This window comes from Clarias gariepinus, chromosome 10, assembly GCF_024256425.1.
Source record: "Clarias gariepinus isolate MV-2021 ecotype Netherlands chromosome 10, CGAR_prim_01v2, whole genome shotgun sequence".
NCBI classification, from domain to species: Eukaryota; Metazoa; Chordata; class Actinopteri; order Siluriformes; family Clariidae; genus Clarias; species Clarias gariepinus.
Window position 1 is genome coordinate 33,683,903 of NC_071109.1, and position 14,797 is coordinate 33,698,699.

At 38.7% G+C, this 14,797-nt stretch overlaps 1 protein-coding gene across 1 annotated transcript in view; it reads left to right on the forward strand.

The window, feature by feature from the left end:
* Positions 1-14,797, forward strand: part of LOC128531351 (cytosolic carboxypeptidase 4) — a 107,325-nt gene that overhangs the window by 17,027 nt on the left and 75,501 nt on the right. Inside the window, exon 2 of the mRNA XM_053505160.1 lies at positions 9,310-9,377. Coding sequence (XP_053361135.1) covers positions 9,310-9,377 — 68 coding nt within the window. The remainder of the gene's footprint in view (positions 1-9,309; positions 9,378-14,797) is intronic.

The following is a 14,797-nucleotide window of genomic DNA, read 5'->3' on the forward strand; positions in this document are numbered from 1 at the left end:
TTAAGGTCTTTAAAAATCACAGTATACTAAAGGGTTGTGCTCTTAATTTCATATGTAACATTGAGACTTTATGTTGTTACTGTTTGGTTAAATTTTGTTACAGTGTAGTACAATTGTTGGCCTTTTTACAGTATATCATCTGATTACATTTGGTTACATCGTGGTTACATTTGTTGCCATTTTGTTACAGTCCTGTTACATTTTGTTACACTCTAGTACATGTGTTGGCATTTTTATACAAAATGATTACATTTCGTTGCATTGTGATTACATTTCCAAAGATTTTGTTACAGTCTGATTACATGTGGTTGCATTTGGTTACATTAGGGCTATATTTTGTAACATTATGTTACAATGTTGCCATTTTGTTACAGTCTGGTTACATCGAGGCTCCATTTTGTTACATTGTGGTTACATTTGATCATGTTTCTGACGTTTAGGCTACTGCAGATTTTATTACATTGATATTAATCTTTGTTACACCAGGGCTAGACTAACAGTGGCTATTGAAACTGATTGTTGATTCTTGGGTTAGTCATTTTTTCCCCCACAGTCTCTGTTTGAAAAATAAGCTGGAGGCGTCAAGGGCATGAAATATTACCTTCAAACTTATCATTAGATGTTAGAAAACTAGTGTAGACCACGCAGTGTTAAGATAAATCAGAGTGCAGACGGAGTGTTTCTACTGGACTTGATTCCCTCAGGGGGGAAACTCGGACATGAAATGCACATGTAAGCGCACCCTCAGTGCCAATCCCAAGCCTGGATGAAATGGGGAGGACGGCACGTGAAAGGGCATCTGGTGTTAAACCTGTGCCACATCATATACGCCTCATCGAGTGGCAAAACCTACTGTAACACTAGCAGCCAGAAGAAGAACAGCAACATACTGTAGATGAGTTGTTATTGCACATGACACATGACTCAGACTGACGACTTCATGAGCAACTGAATGAATCATTTACTGGAAAAGATTGAAACATTCCATTTAATGTGATTCAGTTGAGCAGTTAAATCATTAGAGAAGGTCAGAAGGTAATAATTAAACAAATAGAGATTCTACACAGGTTACAGTGAAATAATCACCATGGCAACCTGGTCAAAATAGTGATAAAGAGTTTAGAATTCTATAAAGAGAGAAAAAGAGAGAGAGAGAGAGAAAACAGGCTAAATTAAGAAAATGGTCATCAAATGTTTCCTTTAACTCCCTTCATTATGAAAATGAGAAAGACGCCTCATGGCTGGAGACGCTGATCTTCTCTCCGATCTTTGTGTTAACGAAGCGTGATACACCATGATGATTAGAATGAAGCCGTTAAATCGTTGCTCATGTCCTGTGAATAGAAAATAGTGTAATTCAGAGAAGAGTCGCTGTTAACTAGCTTATCATCTGCTAATGTGAAAGGGGGAGTTGAGCTGAAATTACATTTATCATTTTATTATCAGACTCTCTTATTATCAGCGTAGACCTCGTAATCAACCCTGAGAAATCACCGGCACAAAGGATTCTCTTCTGTGTCTGAACACGGGGCCTAATTGGAAAAGAATGGACCATTATCCAGTTAATCTCAGAGAGTAATTTGGCTCGCATTGTTAACGAGGCGACAGAGAGGAGCGTCAGTGTAGCGCTCGGTCGTAATGTGATATTCCGCATTAAGCACACAAGCTTCTCACTTTCTCTCTTTTTCCATCTCTATCTCTCTCAAAGGAATGATGAGATGATAAAGCTCGCACTTGATTTGCAGTTCATCACTTGAAAAGTAATTCGCTTTGGGTTGGAACAGTATGTGTGTGTGTGTGTGTGTGTGGGGGGGGGGAGATAGACAGAGATGAAATGAAGCAGCAGAAATTTTTATTTATTAAAGAACAGAACATCATTTTATGCGGTATGTTTATAGCCGCTCTTTATTTAAAACAAGACATAAAATATTTCCGCAGCTTGTCACGTTACTGAGAACAAAGTGCAAAGACGTATAAGTAGAGCCTGTGCCGTACACACCCCTGTGTTGCTATGGAAATGATGACATAATAGAACAATCACTTTAATACAAACCAGCACTACTGTCAGAGAGAACTAATCAACACCTTCTGACCAAACAGGAACCAGAACTCAACAGCAGTGTGGGATAAAAATGTACCTCACAGTACAAAGAGGACCCTCTTAAACCCCCCCCCCCTCTCTCTGTTCTGTCCTCTGAGGTCTGATTTATGGGCTGGGACCCCCTGTCCCTCTGTTTGGCTCGACTGTTGAGAATGGAATATCGACTCTTTATGATCAGTAGTACAGCGTCTGGTTACAGCCTCTGTTGCAGGTCTATATTTAAGCAGACGTGTAGAGTTGCAGGGGAGGAATGGCGAAGTGCCCGTGTGGTAATCGGACGTTTACAAGCCCAGTCACTCAGTTCAGGTTAACAGTTTTCCTGAGATTGACGTGCTGCTATGGTAGTGTGGCACGTGTCGTACATTTAAGACGAGACAGCTAGAAGTGTGCGAACGCTGCCTCTCTTTTATTAAATATCACAAACTACTGTATACACTTACTATTTACATTTTGTACTAAAATAACCTCATGATAAATATGAACACCTTTACGGAATCTTAGCAAAAACTTTACACAGGCTTTATATTATTTACTTTACACAGGCTAAATACATATTTAGACAAAACTAGCTATTATTTCTTAAAATACATTTACAACAAACCACATATAAGATTATTAAGCTTATTTCTGGGCAAATGATACTAAAATTTAAGGGACAATTTCTCGCTCGATTGGGAGAGAATTTTGCTTCTTAAAAGAGATAAATTCCTAAAACTAACAAAATGATCTTCCAGTAGAACGAGAGCCGTGTGTTCATTTCAAAATGAGCTTAATATACTTAGATTTGGTTTGTTGTAGGCTACGATGAAGTTAACTTTATTTTTGATATTGTCACTTTCTAAGATATCACTTTACACCATGTTAGCAAACCCTTACGCAGACTCAGTGAAAGTTTACACTACATCAGCAAATCTTTACATGTACTTGCACAAGCTTAATAAAACTTCACTAAATGTTTGTAAATATTTACATTGGCATAGTAAAATAAACTTTACTAATTCCTTTAATGTTTAAATTTATATATATATAAAAAATTGACCCCAAACAGCCAAACAAACAGAGACCTTCTCCTTTACACTAACAGGTCAAAACTTTAGATTTAGATTCAGGTTCACATTGTCAGGGAGAATCTTATAACCTGCACAAATCTTTACTGTACACTTGATTTGCGTTAACGTAGCTAACCTATTTTTGCTGACTTGTTGAAATCTCACAGCGACTCACTAAAACATTTAAAAACACTATGTACTTGACACCATTATAGAGGCTAAGTGAAACTTTTACTTGAAATTCTATCTACATATCGATCTATTTCTTTTAGTGTGTTTGTTATTTTGGTTCCTGAGTGCTTTTAATTTGCCCTGTTTTTCAGACAGGTTCAGACAGCTTTTAAAATAGAGCTCTGTTCTCCGGGGAAAAGCTGAGTAATGTGGACAGCTGACGGAGGGAGGAAGACACTGGCTAATTACATTAGGGTACAACTTTAACCCTTTCAAAAGTGGCTGGGGTTCTGGCACAGATCCTGGGGTCACAGTTGGATTTAAAACAAGATATTTTAGTCATGAGTCGAGAATGATTTGATTATAAACATCAGATCCATTAAATCTCAATAAAAGCTTCAATCTGAACCAAATTCATGTAATGTTATAACATAAAGAGCGTAAGATAACAGGAACAATTACCTTAACATACCTTAATATAAGTTAATAAAGAGACACAGTTGTGATTATGTTCCTTGATCTTTACAGGTCTTTAAAGGTCCTCTACACTCATGTTTCCACAAACTCACCCCCTGTGGACCAGAACATTTTAGGTTCTACTTCAATCCAGCAAAATACATGTTGTTATAAATAAATAATTTGAGTGATAGTTTGGGAGAAAGCATTATTTGCTTAGAGTTGATCCACTAGGGGGCACAATAGAGTTAGGGTTTGGGTCACAATCAGATGAACTGATTCAGGCAATAATTAAAATAAATCAACAGTAACAATCATAAAGATTATAATTAAAAATATATAGATTATGTAGAACATATATAAAACTATAATAAAGACAAATAACTTGCCAATGAAATGTAATGAAGACTGTAATTCTGATAATTTTACAATAATCAAAAATGTTATACAATCATTTCTATGTCATAATTATTCATTAATTAATGGTAGACTGATCCCAAATTCTATTAAAGTCTTACATAAATCTGATAATGCTACAACTTTGGCACATCGTATCTGGAATATTTGATAATTAATACTAAAAATCAATTAGTTGCCCTATAATAAAAATTATATTGTTGTAATGTACGGTAGAAGCCTGGGGTTTACATTTGTACTAATGTATTTGTCCCCTAGCAAGATATGTTACTAAATGTATTTGTTAAAGTTTGGTCAAAAAAGAAATTAATGCTTGGGTGAATAAACTTTTATTTATTTATTTTTTCTGTAGGTGACACACTGTTTTTTTTTCTAACTTTTGAAATTATGTTTGAAGAGCTGGTTTGAGAAAAAGGGTTTTACATTAAGGGTGGAGCTTCATGAACATGGATGAGTTCAACCACTTAAGACTCAGTATCTTGTACAGACATGTCTTACCCAGTGCCCTACCTTAACACACTTAAGAGAAGTTGTGTTGATGAGGCCCTAGGAAAGTCCATGAGGACATCATGTGGTCTATTTTAAAACCAGCATTTAGTCTACCGCCCCCTGGTGGTCATGGGGTTAGGAGTCTGACTGATGAAGAGCTCAGCCCTGCACCCCTCTGCACCCCTCTGCACCCCTCCGGTGATCTCCTCTCCTGTCTGATGTTACCGTCTCATCGTTTGTCCTGTATGATTTAATGCTAAGTCTCAGATTATGACAGTAACTTTAATTTTTAAAAGTGGAGCTGTTCAAAACAAAGCAAAGGAAATCAAATGTATTTTAATTGAATAAAAAAGTAAAAAAAAAGGGTTTTAAGTATAAAAAATAATTTTAATATTATAATATGGGAACCTGTAGAATAACGGTTGTATTAGTGATTAAAACCCTTAATGATTTCAAACAGCACAGTTGAGTTCTGCATCCTGATTGGTCAGAAGCTGTTGATTATTTCTTTCTGACAGCGACACTGACTGTAGTGCAGGTATACAGTATATTATTGTGCTTACTCTGATATGTTATTTTTTCCATAGTAATGTACAGACCCCTTTCCATATCACAGCAATTTATCATTAATAAATTATTTATTTATTATTTATTTATTATTATTTATTTGTTATTAAAAAAAACACCATAGCTCACATTTTATTCATTTATGATTTATATACGGTATCTATATGTATTGGTGTCAAAACCAAAAGATCCTAAAAATGCTCTAAATGACCATTTCCAAGTTTGGAAAAGTCATTGAAGGAGTTCCTGGGAGGCCGGTGTTTCAGATGTTTCTGATTATGGCTCCGGTGTACTTAGAAAACTTTCTACCTTGATGGTGTCCAAGCGAGTGTGAAACACTGGGATAAGTGCGTTAGTGTATCAGAGGATTATATAGAGGAATACAGGGAGTTTTTAATCTCAGAACTATGTTCTGTTATTCTACATGCTTATCAAAAGTCTTGGTTTGACTCGAACGTGCTTTGTATAATAATTGTGTTAGAAATAAAAATTTCCTAGAAAACATAATTCTTCGGATTCATCCTGTCTGATTTCTCAGATACTCGATTATTCGTGTCTGTCGTGTGTCTTCATCGTGTGTTCAGTGATCCTCTGATCTGAAACTCAACACTGTTATAAGATTTTATTTTTCAAAACCTCAGAAGACATATTTCTAAGGAGTCCCCCAACCCCCCCCCTCCCTCGCCCAATTCCCCGACGGTGTGATTTATTGTGTGTGTTGAGGAAAATCCAGCCTTTGGAAGGTCATAACATTTTACAGGGTGCCAATAATCAAACCCGTTAAACCCTTTAGGCACGTGACCTTCAGCTCTTTCCACCTTGTCAGCGATCCTGAACGGAGAAGGATGATGCTTAGCCGAGGCGATGACCTGAAATCCCAGAGCGCTAGTCAGGATTGCAATTAGCGTGAGTCATTAGCGTTTATTTTAGCTCGGGGAAATGTTCCCATGCTCGAGGACTGTGGTAGGGGCATATGTGTGTGTGTGTGTGTGTGTGTGCTGTAAACACTAGGTCTCTTATCGCTAAATATCTCCATATCCGTGAGTCTGAGTGCTAATCTTGGCATCGTTGTTGTCAGTGATGGCTGATTCCTGCTGTTTTGTTGTTTAGTTTTAAAATAGCTTCACTAAAAACAGTTGGATGCAATCACACACACACACACACACACACACACACACACACACTATTTCCTATATACTGTATATATACAGCCCAACCCGTCTAAAGCTCCTGACTCAGGATGTTACAGATGTACACTCTTCACTACTTACGTCTAAATTTAGAATTGAGTGATTTTTCAAATACAAACAGTTTGCCAGTTATTTTGCTCCTCCCACACACACACACACACACACACACACACATACACCTTGTGGAACTAACTAACTGCGACTGGTGAAGCTGCGACCAGCAGTTAGTAATTTTCAGGTTCTGGGGTCGAATCCCAAATAGTGTTAAAAGAAAAGCTAGTGCACTAAGTAGGGAGTACAGTCCCTTGTTCCACACACTGAGTAGTGCCCTTGATCATGGGTTAGAGAGGGATTTTGGATTCAGCCTTGTGTTAGAGGCTAATTAGCTTTGTAGCTAAGCGTTAGTCGTGAACAGAACAACACTGGAGCAATTCAGAAGGACTTAGAAGTGATTAGTGCAGAGACGGCGTGTTGTTTAAAACGCCATAACGTTATCAGATGTGTGTTCTTACTGAAAGTGCTTCTGTGACTGGGTGTGAATGTGGGTTTAGTCAGACAGCTGCTCTCTCCTCAGTACTGCGGACCGTACAGACCTACTCTCACCCACGCTGAGACACACAGTTAGTGTCATTAACCACTGGACAACACCTGGGACACGCCCACTCATACACAGAGTTACACACCACAGTGCTGTTACTGTCTAATATCAGCACTCGGGGAATAACGCCTCTCGTCCAATCAGATCTCGGTTGGAACTGAATGTTGTAGAAAGTTATTTGACGTCTGAGAGACGAGTCACTCTGATGATCATTCTAGATTTTTCTTGGTAAAAAAAAAACTGTAAGATAAAATTTTTTTTATGTTTAATCAAAATTTTATTTTGGATTACAGTAAAACATGGAGCGTCTACATAAACTTCCTCTCTCTCTCTCTCTCTCTCTTCCTTATGTTCCCTCCTCTGAACTCAGTTACGTCTCTGCGACAAGAACAAACTCGTCCTGAAGCTAAACTCTGAAACTAGGTTTTATCCAGTAGCACTGAAAATCCTCCCTGCTGTCAAGTACACACACACACACACACACACACACACACAAGCAATAATAATAAAAATATTGAAATAAGGGAAAATAAGGAAGAGTTCTTTTTTGACATCACTCCAGTGTTACATATCGTTAAACATCCCAGTGCTGTTACTGTCCATTATCATCACTGGTGGAACGCCTCTCGTCCAGACAGATTATTCAGTTGGAACTAACTGTAGTATAATAAAAAATATGGAATTCTAAAGAGTCCGGAATAGGGAAGAGTCCGGAATAGGGAAGAGTCCGGAGCAGTGACGCGTTCGGAACGCCGAGGGAACGCTGTTTGTGTGCACGAACTGAAATGATCCAAATGTTTCCATTTCATTTGATGGTTTCTCACACGGCTCACCCTCAGCTCCATCTTCACGTTTATTTTGGAGGATTAGATTAAAGTGACTGGATGAAGTGAAGTCAGCGCTCCTCCTCGGTTATTCTTTTCCTTCTCCTTCTGCGTCTCTCCTGAACTCTTCCTTAAATGCCAAGCTTTCAGCGCCTAAGATTTATGACCTCATCTCTCGTTCCTTGCATTAATCCGGCTGGCAAAAATAGCTCTGTGTGTGTGTGTGTGTGTGTGTGTGTGTGTATCTGTGTAGCCCGCTTGCTTGGAGACTTTGCGGTCCCGTGTCCCGTTATGGCGCCGTCGTTAGATCAGAATGAGGGTTTAATGAGGTCAAAAGGACAAGCTGAGGTAAGAACGAGTGTGTGCGTGTGTGTGTGTGTGTGTGTGTGTGTGTGTGTCTGTTTTTCCTGGACAGTGATCATACTGTGTGCGAGAATAAGACTGTATCTAAGTGACGCACTTATTTATTTATTTACTCATCTGAACAGCGAACGTCTCTGTATATAATTACATTAAATGTATTAAAGGTAAAAAAAACAACAAGCACATGATTGTTACATTTTGCATAAAGTGTAATAAAATGCATTTTCAGAAGAGATTAAAATCCCGGATACATGCTGGCCTTTTATTCTACATACACATTGTACATATATTCAGATAACTAAATAATTTATTTCATTTACTTACCTGAATATATTAATGATTAATTATTTTCTATTTATTAGCTAAAGATCTGTAGGGTTTATTTCTGAGCAGTTTTCGTTTTTTTTTTGGTAATAGACACCACCCGTCTCTCCATATGTGAGATCCGGACTGGATCAGGGCTCAGTGTGTGTGTGTGTGTGTGTGTTTGCAGCCTCTGGTGTGAGTCTGACCGGAGCGGAGCCCGGCGAGGCTGGGAGCGAGCCGCACATGGCCAGGATGGAGTAGGGCATGAAGAGGACAGGGCGGGGCGGGGGGGGGCGGGGCGGGGGGGGGGGGGGCTTTGCCGGGTCGACCCCCACAGGGCACTGGGTGTGCACGGGGCGCCTCTCGCCCTCACCCTGATGTTCTGTGATGTGACGGCGCTCTTCTACAGGCGACCGCATACGCATTAGCAGGGTTCTAAGAGAAATAAAACATTTTGTTCCATCCATGTCATGAGAAAATAATCACCGTCAGCTTGGAATCAGTGTGTTTTCTGTTTAAACACACACACCTGTATAATATTTCTACACTCTGGGGGTCGTGTTCCTCTCTTTCGTTTAATCCCTCATATCATCAGGCTCTTTTAATAGGAGTGTGTGTGTGTGTGTGTGTGTGTGTGTGTATGTTTATCTCAGAGGATTGAGTTTCAGAAAAGCCCTGAGCCGACACACACTTGCTGTCACACATACTCACACGGCCGAGAGGGTGACAGTGTGTTGTGTTTCTGTCTAACACTCGTCTCTGTCCGTCCGTCTTTCAGCTCGACCCAAAGTCCCCATGGCTTCTCCCGGCTGCAGCGGCCTCGAGGTTCTCCTCTCCACTCTGGAGGTGAGTGTGTGTGTGTGTGTGTGTGTGTGTGTTACTGAAAAACAGACAATAAATAATTATCGATAAATCGGTTCATCATCGCTGTTTAATGAGAAGTTGAGTTTTTGATCCTTGGTCGTGTAGGTAAGATCTTAACTTAATGTGCAAAATGTGGAAAGTGATGTCGCTGTGGAATCCTGGTGTCTGATTGGTCAGGAGGTGTGGAATACTCCCGTATGAATGGCGCGGCTCAGACCGGTTCTTATTAATGCACTAGTTATAAAATATTGTAAGTGTTTCCATAGTAACAGCTCATTCACAGGAACGTCTAGACGTCAAAACCTATTTTGTATTTAAGTTTTGGGGAAAGTCTTAGCTTGAGGAAGAGAGAGAGAGAGAGAGAGAGAGAGAGAAGGGATGACTGTTTATCACATCAATAACACACTCGTTTTGCTCATGTTCCACAAGATTTAAGCTCGGATCTCTTTAATCAGCTACACACCGGTACGATGTGCTGCGGGTCACTACACAGGGAACAAACATCCACAGGAGGGTTTCAGGTCCAAAATAACTCCAAAACTCACACTCGAAGATGCAACACAACATCACTGGACTTTTCTTCGCGCTGATCTGAAGTCTGAAGTCACGTATGAGATTCAGCGCAGAACTCAGATCTCTGCACAAGTGAGAAAAGTGTCCCCGTGTGGAATAGCGTTAGTTCTGATCCCTACAAATGTACAAATGTATTTTTTGTTTTGCTGTTTTGCTGTTTTACTGTATATACTGTAGGGCGCAGGATTGTGCAGTACAGAGTCATGTCTTTTTTATGATAAACTGAATTTATTTCTATACAAACATGAGAAAATGAAAAAAAGGTCACATAAGCAAAGGAGATACACATGATCACATGTTTTTATTATTGTTTTATATAATAATAATAATAATAATAATAATAATATACAGCTCTGGAAAAAACAATAAGAGACCACTGCAGTATAATTAGTATCCTATAGTATGTTGTTTTTTAACAGGTGTGTGTGTGTGTGTGTGTGTGTTGGTGAGATGAACAGTTTTGTTTAATTTTTTTTGTGAACTGCTGACGACATTTTCTCCTAAATTCAAAATATAACTATTTTTATTTAAAATGTATATTTAAAGGTAATGACATCATCACAAATGCATCAAAACAACCGTATGCCACATTCGCAGAGCTTTAATAACTCAAATAAAACAAAATGCAAATAATTTGTAAACTGATGGTGTTAATGATTTGGCTAAATAACATCAAGAAATCAGTATTTGCGTTACCCCAAAACGGGTTACCTACCGGCTTACCTGATGCTTTGTCCTGCAGATAAACCTCGTGACTGACTGACTGTTTTAATTCTTCTGGTTATTTATATATTCAGTTTGTTCTTTCATTGTACAATACATTATTCAGAAGAGAAACAAGACCAAGAAGAAAGGTGTAGAAGGTAATGAGGATATACATGTGCAGAAGTTTGATTTGTTATGATGCTGTGATTACTTTAGACGCTGTACAAATACGTGACACCTGCTGGATTTGGTGGCGTTTGAAGACTGAAGTCCTGTGGGATTAGTGTTACCCGGGGACCTCGTGTGATGTGTAATAATTGTGGAGGTTGTCTGTAATCTAAATCCCGTGCGAATCGGCATGTCTGTAATTTTTGAAGTAAAAAATCTCCCACAAATGAGCTACCATGTTTCACTGAGGACCTTATTAGTCCCGTGTGAATCAGCACGTCTGTGATCTGGCCAGGACTTGGCGGAGTCGTGTAGGATTTTCTGGGCTGCGTTGGAGCGCTTTAAAAGTATTTTGGGTGCTGGATCATAACGCTACACACCATACAACAAAACAATGTGCGGAAAGAGAAAGCTGAAAACCATCAGAACAGCAAAGGCAAAAAGAATGAATAGCTGGAGATGTTTATGTTTATGATTCTTCTGTTTATATCGAACAGCCGGACCTGTAATGACGAGTGTTTTTATCTTGACATCATATCCATGAGATAAGTTAGTAAATTTGAGTAAAATCGCGGGCCTCGCTTTTCCTGCGTGAAATGTGTGTGTGTGTGTTTGTGTGTGTGTAGAGGGGGTAATTTCTAAATTTCATGAGTTCTTCAGATTATACTAATTTTGTGTGTCCGAATAAGACATAATACTAATCAATAACTTTCTGATTAATAGCTAACTGACTATTCTGGGGTCAAATCCCAAATAACGTTAATAGGAAAGCTAGTGCACCACATGTGTACAATCTGTTGTTCCACAAACAAGTAGTGCCCTTGATCAGGGGTTAGAGAGGAATTTGGGATTTAGCCTCGTGTTAGAAGCTCGTTAGCTCAAAACACAACATGCACGCTTCTGAATGATGACTGCAGAGACAGGGTGTTGGTTACGATGACATCACGTGTGTTTTCTTCATCAAAACTGCTACTGTGACTGAATGTGGGTTTTCAGATGGGCATCGTGAACCTATCGCCACTACGGCCATCCAGAAGTGGGCGGGACCAAGTCAGTGCTGTTTCTTATTGCATTTGTGATCATTTATACTTTAAAATACTTGGATTTTTGTTTCATACTGTAAACCTGAGCATAAATGAAAAAATAAATGGAAATCTCTGTGGTACGTATAAGTGGAATAAAACATACCAGGCGGTGCTGTTATACAACCTCATATTATGAAATCAATTCTTTAAAAAACATAACTGATAAATACTACTGCTAATGTACGGCTAATCAAATAAATGTAAACCTCATTATTTTTGGATTTTAGTTTCATTTCACTTGTTTCAGGCTGGTATAAGTGCAGCTCCTCAGGGGACGTCTCACCCCCACAGTCACACGTTCCCATTATGTCCTCAAAACATCTGGTGGATGCAGTCAAAGCTTTGCAGGAACACAGTAGAAACTAATAAGAACATTACATCGCCTCACATGGCGTGGAGCCACTTTTTTTAGATGTGTTCACAAAAAGCCCGATGAGGACGTGATCGTGGCAAAGAAAAACTAAATGTTTTATCTTTTTTTTGTTTGTTTAAGTTAAAAAAAAAAACTCTCAGCAATCAAAACAGTACATAAGGTACAAAATCATTATATCACATCAGGGGTGAAAGGGGGCGAGTAATTTCATGCTTCAGTACAACCGGCCGCACACTCCATGGTGTCAGGGACGGGAGTGTATCCATAAAAATAAAAACCGTAGGCCTGAGTTTCTATAACCAGGGCAACGATGATGTTGACACGTACTGTAAGCTCACACAGCACGTGTACGTCCTCTGTTTCCATCATCTCATTCTCAGCACTGTGATGATCTACTATAAGTAGGAAATGATGTTTATAGGACAATGCAGGACAAATCGTCTTCCAGTTTAACTCTATACAGGACACAATTTATTTTCGATATACAGCCCCATGTTATACAGATCTTTTCCTTTATCACATTAAACTAACTTATAGCCTACATCGTGTTACTCAACAAGAACAAAAATCAGCTTCAAGCTTCTCTTTCCAGATGTTCATGCAGGAGTTGCTTTTTTTACACACAGTGGAACCTTGGATTGTCTGCAAGTGTTTTAAAAAACAAGCAAAATTTGATAAACAACTGAGTTCTTGATATACGACTATTGTTGTACAGATGCGCTTTGTCTGCCGACCTTCACATGATCACAACTGAGCCAATGGTTATTCTCTTTCTCACGCTGTGGGATTATGGGTAACCGTCTTTTTCATGCTCAGTCTTAGTGCGTGTGTCACTCGTATCGTTAACATCCATGTGTGTGTGTGTACTGTTTACTAAAGCATGGTGACCTTGTGTGTGCACAACGAGTGTCATTAGAAAGGTTCCTTGTTAAAGAAGTTTACTTAATTACAGGTTAATTAATTTTATTTTTACTTAATATTTTGTATTAGTTCTTTTTATATGAATATTTTTGAGTTGTGGAACGAATGGTCTCCATTATTTCTTATGGGGGAAATTTGCTTTGATATACAAGCATGCTTCCGAAATGATTTATGCTCCCAATCCAAGGCAGGTACATCTGCAGCTTTTAATTCACTGTTTTTTAACTCATTCTTTCACAAACCTTTTTTCTTTAGAGGCCTCTCTATCTTGACTCCTATGTTATGCCGAGTTGACATTACATTTATATTTAAGTATTTTACTGACGCCCTTATCCAGAGCGACTTACATTTTATTGCATTATACATCTGAGCAGTTGAAGGTTAAGGGCCTCGCACAAGGGCCCAACAGTGGTAACTTGGTGGTCGTGGGGTTTGACCCTCCAACCTTCTGAACCGTATTTCAATGCCTTAACCACTGAGCACGTTGGGTTGACCACAGGGGCCTTAAACCTTCACGATCTTGAGTGTACAGTATATATGAAAAGTCTGACAGCAGAATAAGAAAAATCTATTTTTGTAGCTTAGAGAAAAAAAGTTTTTCTAATCAAGCAAAAATGATTTCAGACTGAATGTCTGAATTCCTTCTTTGAGTCACAGAGACAAGTGCATTTATATCATGTCACCTCTAAATTAAATAACTATGCATCTTTTGAGTGCTGTAACATTATCTGCCTGCTTAATTTTCTTTAGAACATATAAATGTAAGAGCATCATGGCTCACAAATGCAGCAAAAGCAATGCACGTAAAAGCAGGGGCTGGAGGAGTAAGAGATGTATTGATTGGGAAGTGTAACAAAAAGTTGTACTTCAAACTAACATCACCACAGTGTTTACAATACAGTATAAAACACAGCTTAAAAAAAAAAAGTATATACAGTGGAACCTTGGATTACGAGTATAATTCGTTCCGAAAGCGGGCTTGTATTTCAAAACACTTGTTCATTAAAGTAAATTTTCCCATAAGAAATAATAGAAATTCTAATTATTTATTCCACAGCCCAAAAAAATAAATACATAAAAATAATTTATACAAAATATAAAGTAAAAATAAAACAAATTAACCTGCACTTCAACCTGTACTTTCTGGGTAGAGCAGTGTGTGTGTGTGTGTGTGTGTGTGTGTGTGAAGGCGAGAGGAGGAGGATGTGCGTGTGAGTGGGTATGGTGTCAAATAACACAAATAACGACATAGAGGGAGAAAATAGATCTTTAACCTCTCTAATGAGACTTTTTTTGCTTTACACACAAACACGCGTTATAATAAACAGTACACATGCGCCGTTCACACACGCTTACAAACACAAAATAAAAGATGTAAACAGTACACGTGTGCACGGATGTTGATTATACTCGCAAGGACGCACACTAAGACCCAGCCGGGGAGACAATTACTCACAATTACGCAGTGCAAGAGAGAGAAAAAACATTGGCTTAGTTGTGATCATGTGACGCTCGCCGTCAAAACAAGAAGTGCATGCGTGATACATGATACTCGTAAACCAAGACTTGTTTGTTTT